General features: G+C 37.9%; 1 protein-coding gene across 1 annotated transcript; it reads left to right on the forward strand.

Annotated features, from left to right (window-relative positions):
* Positions 1-204: 204 nt before the first annotated feature.
* STEAP1 (STEAP family member 1) lies at positions 205-10,205 on the forward strand. Its single transcript, XM_055307619.1, has 5 exons — positions 205-314; positions 3,978-4,066; positions 6,553-7,065; positions 7,604-7,768; positions 9,842-10,205. Exons 2-5 carry the CDS (start codon positions 3,983-3,985, stop codon positions 10,097-10,099), a joined length of 1,020 nt encoding a protein of 339 aa, XP_055163594.1. The 5' UTR covers positions 205-314; positions 3,978-3,982; the 3' UTR covers positions 10,100-10,205.
* The last annotated feature ends 294 nt before the right edge of the window (positions 10,206-10,499 follow it).

Below are 10,499 nucleotides of genomic sequence, written 5' to 3' on the forward strand. Positions count from 1 at the left end.
GAGGGGCGGGCCTCCCTCGGGCGGAAGACTGGGCCATTTGAAAGGAAACCTGGAGCGGCCCGGTTGCAATGCGGGGACACCCCGGGTTGGGCCGCGGGGACTGTCCGAGGCCCGTCCCTCGCCCGCGGGAGCCGCGCGGGCGCCCGGCACCTGCAGGGGGCGCTGGACCGGCCGCCGACCAAGAGGCGGGGTCTGCGGCGCGCGGGGCGGCTCCGCGCTCCGGGGCTCGGCCCCCGGGGCTCGGCCGCCGCGCGGGGCTGGCGCGCCCGCAGCCGCTGCGCCGCAACCTGCCGTCCGGTCGCGCCGAGGAGCGGGTGAGTCCCTCGGGCGGCCCCGGCTCGCGGCTCGCGGCTCGCGGCTCGCTCCGCCGCCGCGCGTGCCCGCAGCTCAGTCCGGCCCCTGTGCGCGGCTCGCCCGGGGCGCGCTCCTCCGCCCGGCTCCCCCGCGAGCACAGTGCTCCGCTGTGGCCGGCGCCGAGGCTGGGGGCCAGGGCTCGCGAGGGGGTCCTGGCGCGGTCGGGCAGCAGGAGGGCGCCTTATTAAGCTTGCCCTTCGGGTGGATTCCGACGCCGAGTTCCCTGATGAATGATTGGTAGATGGACTGGAAACCGTGCGGCTTGCCTTCAGGTTTCCTAGCAACAGGAGGTTCTCATTTTAAGTTCTGGGAACGTTAGTCCTACAGTTTGAGGACATCTGGCTTGGGGCTCAAGTTCTCTCCGTGCTTGATCGAGGCGTCCTATAATGTCGCGGGTCTAACCCGCGGGAAGGGATTGGAAGACAGAAAATTTACAGACACCTCTAAATTCCTTTCTCTTAAAAAAAAAAAAAAAAAAAAAAAAAGCCCCACGACGTCCAGACTTTTACTAAGATTTATTTTAACATGATTTTAAGCATGAAGCAATGCTTTAAAAAAAAAAAAAAAAAAAACAGCCCAGTGAAGAAAAACGACTTCCCTTTACATAGTTGAATGTGGGTGAGCAAGTAGACACTTGAAAGAAGAGAAGCTTTGAAAAATGCGACGCAATCCCATATTGTGCTCCAGTCATTGAGGTTTTTTTCATATTCTAAACTCTTTGAAAAAAACATGAGTCAGTCTGGGCTGTGTCAATATTTAGCAGGAACGTCAGGTCAGCTCTCCTGGTAGGCAAAATGGAACAGTCGCATCAAAAATATGGTTTGCTTTTTAAAGGGGATGAAAGTTAGAGAACTTTGGGTCAAATCTGGACTTCCTAACATCTGAACACTGTGTTATTTCCTCTCTTTTTTTTTTTCTCATGAAGATTTCACTGCAGAATTTGAATTATATATTTGGTTAATGTCTGATGGAAACCAACATATTTTATTTGACGGCTATTTTATTTTCTTGGCTTCTGGCACAAATTTGACAGGCTCTCTCATTGGCCTGGGCTTTTCCTTGGCCTTGCTCTCCTTTACTGTCACCCTACCATGCGGATGAATGGGTGGATACTTCTCCAAGGCCACTTTGCCATTTCACCCAGATTCTGTACAAAGTAGCCCTCAATCAGCAAACACTGCCAACTTGCCTGAGGCCCCAGGACCAGGTCTACAAGAGAGCCCTCACTCTTTCCATGCCACAATCTGCCTATTAAAACTGCCTTTCTTTAGAATCCATTGCCCTACCACACAGTTAGCTGTTGTAATTTCTGCCTTTTCCCTTAGACTTTGAGGGTTGTTTGTTTTGTTTTGTTTTTTAAGATAAATTTATTTATTCATGAGAGACACACAGAGAGAGGCAGAGACATAGGCAAAGGGGGAAGCAGGCTCCCTGTGGCTCCCTACAGGGAGCCTGATGCAGAACTTGATCCCAGGACACTGGGATCGCGACCCTAGCCAAAAGCAGACACTCAACCACTGAGCTACTCAGACATCCCTAGGCTTTGAATTTTTGAGAGTGGAGGCTCCATCTTGTTTAATTTTGTATTCTCACTGCCCAATATTGTTGTTCACAATGTAGTTAATGAGTTAATACTGAATAAGTGTCGATTTGTATGTTAGCATCTTTGCCATCCTACAACTTAGAGTTAAAATATCTAAGCATAGTGAATTATTTCTTATTTGGTTACAGCAGATAAAAATTCTATTCTATTCCTACTCCTAGACACAAACATACCTCCCAGATTCTCTATAATGTTGGTTAGGTCACTAAACGATTTGGAATTATACTTGTTAAGGAAATAGACTGTAAGCTCCTCCAGAACAGACACAAATTCTCATTGCTTTTTCCTCCTCCATGTCTATCATAGAGTTCCATAAATGGAACTGATGATTGGATGATTGACATATGCTTTTACTCAGAACTTTTTCAAAAGCTAGTGATAGACACCCAAATCAAACTAAAGCAGAAAAGGCAATGTATTGGCTTGTGTAACTGAAAAATTCGTGATCTGGTCTCAAGAACTCTAAATATTTAAAATATATCACCAGGACTCTTCTATACCTTTCCCCATTTCTTGCTTGTACTTTTGTGTGTTGGCTTTCTTTGTTCTGTTGAAGACATCTTCCTCCTTAGAGCATGTGGGAAAAAGGACAGATGGCTCCTATCATCCCCATTTAACAAATGTTAAAGACATCTCCCATATGTAAATGTCAGAGAACGACTCTAGTTCAACCAGGGTTCTATGCCATCCCTAAGCCAGTCAGCGCCATCAAGGGAATAGAGAACTGTGATTAGCCAAGACTGAGTCACATGCCAAAAGGAAATGTTTTAGATCATTAAAAAGTAAGGGGGAAATCTGGACAGACCAAGACAAATATCCCCAGGATGAATATTGCAAAATTTTGAAATAGATAATATATGGAAAATGTTCTCAGAGCACTTCGACAAAGGCAGATAGTTGGCATTATATAAAGATGGCTCCTCTTTATTTTTTGAGAAAATCAAACCTTTAAATTTGTTTTAAGTATTTTTAAGCTACCTCTGGAAACAGCTTTCCACTTAATAAAGTATTACAGGTATTCTAAAATTTAGAAACACTTGGGACATTCTGATAATCAAGTTGTTGTATATCTAATCTGTTTTTCTGATTGAATTTCATAAAGTGAAAATTGACAAGATAGTCCTCTAGAAATAAATTTAGAACTAATAAAAATAGTGAATAAAATTGTGATATCATGTTCCCCTCCTTTAAAAAAAAAAAAATGCTATGTCAAACCAGAGGAGGATCTGTGAAGGGTATTAAGGCAAAGATTCCTTTGTAAGGTAGAAAGTTTGACAAAATCTCCACGGGGTTGACCAGGAGAACAGGCATATCAGTGATTGAGCACAACTCAACAACTCCAGGGAAAATGTATTAACAATTCCTGTCTTACCGACAAAAACCAGCCTGTTACTCTGATGAGAAAATGGCACCTGAAAATACAGCCTTTTGGTCCTTTATGCCACTATCAGGGTCCACCTTACCAAGAGTGTTTATTCTGTTTATCATCTGAACCTCAAACTACATTTCCCCATAAAATCATGTAATTATTACTTCAGATTCCAGTATCAACCCCAAAAGTCTATTAAACACAACATCCTAAAGTATAATCTTACTTAAGCTAATTCCAACTTTTACTGATAACATTGTTACTAAAAAAAAAAAGAAAAAGAAAAAATTGCATTCCTAATTCTATTTACCTTTGAGCAGAGTTGGCTTTCCTCTAAATGAGCACCTGGAGTTAACTTCTCCTAAAATAAAAGGCAACATCTGACATGTTTGTCATTCATTGCACCAATAGCTGGACAAAGCAAAGCTGTTACTATTGACACAAGGGCACTGGTTTGAGATTCTGACAGATTATGTGAGGTTAAATGGTAAATCAGTCACTATTTTAATTGTACTTTCTAGGCCACGCTGGTCCTTATGTGAGTAAATTTTTTCTGTTGCCCTATCAAACATTAATATCTTAAAAAGTATAGACTTGAAGAAGATAATTATATTTATTTTCAAAGGTGGCTAAGGCTGTTCTATTTTACAGAATTAATGGAGAGCAGACAAGACATTACAAGCCAAGAAGAACTTTGGACAATGAAGCCTAGGAGAAACCTAGAAGAGGATGATTATTTGGTAATACATTAATAATAAGTAATTGAAATCTAGAAACAGAATTTTAATGCTTCCTGTATCTCCTAGGGTTGTAACAGTGATTTTCACCCCAGCTGACAGGTATTTTCACTCTGATTCCAGTCACTGATACTGTGATGGGTAAGCATTCAGCATGGTGTATAAGAAATTGTACTTTGACTGTCACAGACTTAGCTGAATAACCTGAATAAGTCCTGGGCCTTGGTTTATCTATAAAACAAGAAAGTTGGAACAGATCGGCTTCAAGGCCCTTCCAATTCCTTCTAACTTTCTGCATATCTAAGTCTCTTAAAAGAGTCATCAGCAGGGGCACCTGGGTGGCTCAGTTGGTTAAGCATCTGTCTGCCTTCTGCTCAGGTTCTGGGATCAAGCCTTGCATGGGGCTTCCTGCTCAGCAGGGAGTCTGCTTCTCTCTCTGTACTCTCTCTCTCAATAAATAAAAAGTCGTTTTAAAAAAATAGTTTTGTAAGCATGCATTTTTTCATAGTTGTTATGGCAGCTTACCAAGAGACCATCAAGTTAATTGATGATTCACTGTTTAAACAAATAGATTCAGGGTTTTTATTTATTTATTTACTCAGGAGAGACACACAGAGAGGCAGAGACACAGGCAAAAAGAGAAGCAGGCTCCATGCAGGGAGGCTGACACGGTACTCCATCCTGAGACTCCAGGATCACACCCTGGGCCAAAGGCAGATGCTCAACCACTGAGCCACAAGGCATCCCAATTCAGTTTTGAAATAAGAATCACTTGTCCTACTTTTGTATCACCTGAAAATTAAAGGTTTCTTACTACATTATTTGACTGAAAAAGTGGTGGAAATTTTGGTTCCAAACTCTTTTTGCCTTTCAATATTATATCAACTGCAGTTTTTAAAGAAATTATTTTAAAAATACATAAATAAATAAAATAATTATTTTATCTTAATTATTTTAATAGGAAAGATAATGTATATAATAATTGTATATGTTATTCTTTAAAATTTTTTGTTAAGTGTTTTAATAGGAATAATAAGATATCACAGGTACATATTCTATAAAATAAGTATGAATAAAATAAAATCATTTTCATTTTTCAAATTAACCATCTTGCTTGCTGTTCTATAATTTTTCATCATTAACGAGAAAATTGATCCCAGTTGAGTACTTAGATTGTTTTAACATGCAGGGATGACAGAAGCTGTATCATGCTCAACTCCCTTCTAAATGCAGCAACTGGAAAAAGCATTGGAATAACAGTGATTTATCATGGAAAGTAAAAGTCAAATGGTGAAATGCTACTTTTAAACACTAAAAATTATAGAGAACTATGTGAATTAAAGTTATTCTGGGGATCCCTGGGTGGCGCAGCGGTTTGGCACCTGCCTTTGGCCCAGGGCGCGATCCTAGAGACCCCGGATCGAATCCCACGTCAGGCTCCCGGTGCATGGAGCCTGCTTCTCCCTCTGCCTGTGTCTCTGTGTCTCTGCCTCTCTCTCTCTCTCTCACTATCATAAATAATAAAATAAAATAAAATAAAATAAGTTATTCTGATTAAATGAGGAAATGAAGATTATCCCATCATGTTAAACATTAAAATGTTATGATTCTACATAGAGAACTATAAGAAATAAGGAATAACATATTGGATGAAAAAGTAAATTTATTCATCAGAACAACAAATTAAGAAACATCCTAAGTTCTTCTTTAAAAGTGTTTTTTTTTTTTTTAATTTGCTGATATATCAGTTAGGGAAATGACAAAATATTCAATAAACCTTTTTTGAATTTTTGACTGCTTAGAAATGCAACTGGGTAAACAAGTATAACTTTCTTAGGAAGTAGATCATCTCTATGGGATTTAACTGGGTATCTAACCTTTGTACCTTCTGATAGAGTATTTGTCAATTACTTATACAATGAGATATTTTAGAAATACAAAAGCAAAGTACAGCATGATGGAAATTATATATTTTTATAGTTGTAATGACTGTACTATTCCTGATTCTTTGTACTCAAATTAATGAAGAATTCACTCTTCAGTTCTTTGTGGAGAGTTATCCGATTACCAATAAGAATATTATAAAATAAATTCAACCATTACAATACAAGTTTTACTATTTTCATCAAAGATTACTGGATTGTTTTGCAATTTTAGTTCCCTCTTACATTATTCCATTCTTTCATGCCTTCAGGACAGAAACACAGTGGTCTCAGCTTTGATGGAGATAGCTTCTGTCTTTTTAAAAAAAGCATGTATTCTTTTGTCTTTAAAGAAAAATGAATAACAGAAATTGACAAAGAATCCCAGCATAGCTAAAGCTACCTTTGATCAGTGCTATGTAGACTATGACATCTTTAGCTAACCAGTACCCAAAAGCAAGGTTCTGAATGTCCTTTCTTACTGATAAACTAATTACTTATTTTGCTTATTGTGCTTAAGAGAAATCCCATTGTTTGTTTAAGATGTTGATTTTCTTTCCTTTGTAGGATAAGGACTCAGGAGACACCAGAGTGCTGAAAAGACCTGTGCTTTTGCACATGCATCAAACAACCCACTTTGATGAATTTGATTGTCCTGCCGAGCTTAAGCACAAACAAGAACTCTTTCCAATGTGGCGCTGGCCAGTTAAAATTGCTGCTGTCATCTCATCTCTGACTTTTCTTTACACTCTTCTGAGGGAAATAATTCACCCTTTTGTCACTTCCCACCAACAGTATTTTTACAAAATTCCAATCCTGGTCATCAACAAAGTCTTGCCAATGGTTTCCATCACCCTCTTGGCACTAGTTTATTTGCCAGGCGTGATAGCAGCCATTGTACAGCTTCATAATGGAACCAAATATAAGAAATTTCCACATTGGTTGGATAGATGGATGTTAACAAGAAAACAATTTGGGCTTCTCAGTTTCTTTTTTGCTGTCCTGCATGCAATTTACAGTTTATCCTATCCAATGAGGCGATCCTACAGATACAAGTTGCTAAACTGGGCATATCAACAGGTACAGTGACAATGTTGACAATATCGCTAAACTAAAGAATCCAAATCATCTAATAAGTGAACACTTTCTTATTTTAAAAACCTCTTTTGAAGTGCTGTGTTGGGAATGTAATCTGCATTAACTCTTCATGGGAGCTTAGTTATATTTAGCTTCACACTGAGTTTACGCTGAAAATAGTAAACTCCAATTTTAACAACATAAACACCTATTTTGTTCATGGACAGGGCCACATAGCAACCTCCCGCCACCCTCCCAAGATGACTTTTTAATGCTCATTGTTCTTATTTACCACACACACATGCACATTACAATCCTAACCATCAAGTAACTATTAAAACAGATTATATACATGTTGCATTCAAGGAAAGAGAATGATAGCTCCTATGTCATTTCTCATAGAAAAATGCACAAAGTCACAAATTTGTGGAGGCTCCTAGTTATCAGTCCCTCCATTGTAAGATAGAAGGAATGTAGAAGGAGATTCATCTGCTGGAAACAAATGTTTGCATATCTCTTTCTTCTTTTCACCCCCTGGTAGGTCCAACAAAATAAAGAAGATGCCTGGATTGAGCATGATGTTTGGAGAATGGAAATTTATGTGTCTCTGGGCATTGTGACTCTTGCAATTCTGGCTCTGTTGGCTGTGACATCTATTCCATCTGTGAGCGACTCTTTGACATGGAGAGAATTTCACTATATTCAGGTAAACTATATGTAAAATAACTGGTCCCTCAGAGAGGTGAATCTTTTTTGTAATTATAATATCATCAAGTATATTGACTTTACCCCATAAAAAATAACAAATGGTTTTCCAATAGCAAAGTTCCCACACTTGTTTCAATTCAATAATATGCTTTCCAATCATTTTCCCTTCTAAATGAAAGTATTTCTAAATGGAAGCATTTTCTAGACATAAATAAAAGGCATTAGTAAAAATATATATAAATCTAACATTTGACAATTTTCTATCCATCTAATAACTACACAGTTGATATTTTAGGAATTTAATATCCACGGTTTATTAGTTCCCCCCAAATAAAATTATTCTTTTGCCTGTCCCCTGATTTTATGTATGCCTTTTAAGTTACACTTAAAAGTGTACTATCTATAGATAGTGGTACTATCTATAAAAACGTATCTTCTTGAAATACAGTTTTATCTACCAAAAATATTCTAATAGCTAATTTTAAAGACTTTTTTCCAACTTACATTTTATGTAGATTACTTGAAGTTTCTCAGTATTCTGGAATTCAAAAGTATCTTAGATTTATTGGGTTTAATCTGCTAGTGGTAGATTATGCCCTAAGAAGAGCAGTGTGTCAGAACTCACAGGGAGATCCATGTCTGACAGGATTCAAAGGACTCAATTTAGTCGTAGCACTGCCCAGATTTTTAAAAATATGTAGCTTTAGCTTATATAGATGGACATTTTTGGGAATCCCTACAAAGTCAGACATTTTCCTACTATCCCTTCTATCAGGACAGGGAAATATGTCTGTGTCTGAATTATTATAATGGAGCTTAGAAATGGTGCCACATGCATAGTATTTGATGATTTTGTAGGCTCAGCTTGATAGCCACTAGAGTTCTCTGTTCCTCAATAAATTCCTTTCTTCCTACACTTGATCACACATATGCTGAGCATCATGTTTTAGGTTTAATTAAGAATTCAGCCACTGCATCTTGACTACCCAGACCATTCTACTGTGTACACAATACCTACCTACCCATAATATGTATTCAGTACACATTTGGTAAAATTAATCTTCAGCCAATCACATATGTTTTTCAATTAATAACCTAGAAACTTCATTTAGAATTCAAGAATTAGTTATTCTATGATTTACTTTGGAGATTTACATTTGAAAATATAAACTTAGCTATTTGATTGTATTCATTGGGGCTTAAGAGTGCTTACTGCTGAATAATTGTGAGTTGGATTCATTCTGGCAGGCTAATGACCATTTCCAGTAAAGTGAATAGAAGTCAAAACTTATCTAGAAGAGCTATTGTCAGAATGCCATAAAAATACATAGGTAAACAACTATTTTAAAGCAACCTTTTCTGGATAGTGCCAAGTATCCCAATGCAAGTTGAAATTTTTCTTCACATCTTCCTATCTCTGTGTTGTTTAAACAGTGAAAATAATAGTTGGCACTTTTCCATTTTATCAGGATGTTTGATTTTTAACATAGGCCAAGCTCATTCACTTTAGTATTTATTCGCATATGAAAATCAGTTACTTTAGTTGCTTTCATACTTGATAAAGATCACTGATATCAAATTGATTTTTACACAATTGTCAGTCAACCTATTAATATTTACTGAGCACCTAAAATACACAAATCATTGTGTTGATTCTGTAGGGAACCCATGATGAGTAAAAGTCCTTGATTTTAAATGTCTCTTGATAGGCAGAATGGAGGCAAATGCTCAAGGGACAAAGCACCATAATATAAATGTCAGAAGATAGATGAACAAAGTGTGGAGAAAAGAAAGACAATGTTATTGGTTAGCTGAGGTTGAAAGGAGATTGTGAACTTTCTCAACTTAACTTGGGGACAGACACATTATGCAAAGTAAGGAGGTGAGGTGGGGATATGTGAAAAGAATGTAAAGATGTGAGTGGACATTGTTAAGAAATATAATAAGGAAATAATCACAGATGAATGAAGGAATTTGCAAGCAACAGAACAGATCTAGACGAGGTAGGATGGAACAAAGTCTTACTGAACCAACCCCACCAAGATCCTTTTTTTTTTTTTCTCTTTTGCAGAGCAAGCTAGGAATTGTTTCCCTTCTATTGGGCACAATACATGCATTGATCTTTGCCTGGAATAAATGGGTAGATATAAAACAATTTGTATGGTATACACCTCCAACTTTTATGATAGCTGTTTTCCTTCCAATCATTGTCCTGATATGTAAAGCCATACTCTTCCTGCCGTGCTTGAGGAAGAAGATACTGAAGATTAGGCATGGTTGGGAAGACGTCACCAAAATTAATAAAACTGAGATGTCTTCCCAGTTGTAGAATTACTGTTTACACACGTTTTTGTTCCTTATTGATTACTATAAACGTTTCAGATTTGTATTTGTTTAATAAAATGACCACTTGAGGGTCTTAATGTATCTCTTAATGTTTATGTGTCATGAGTTTGAAGCAGGTGTATTTTTTTGTAGATTTTAAATTTTGACTGAAAGCAATAAATAATCTTTAGTACAATCTCTATGTTCAATAGAAAAAAGCATAAGAAAACAATCACATCTGATATGTCAGACTATGTAGCATTATAAATAATAAAAGGAAGCCCTCGCAGTACCAGTCCTCATTAAAAGGTATCATGAGCCATGAAAAAATGTATTATCTGAATCTACCATGCAGGTATAGCCAGTATTTATGACTGTTGTTAAACATGGGTCTCATTTTCCTG

Source organism: Nyctereutes procyonoides, unplaced genomic scaffold (assembly GCF_905146905.1).
Source record: "Nyctereutes procyonoides isolate TBG_1078 unplaced genomic scaffold, NYPRO_anot_genome, whole genome shotgun sequence".
Lineage (NCBI taxonomy): Eukaryota > Metazoa > Chordata > Mammalia > Carnivora > Canidae > Nyctereutes > Nyctereutes procyonoides.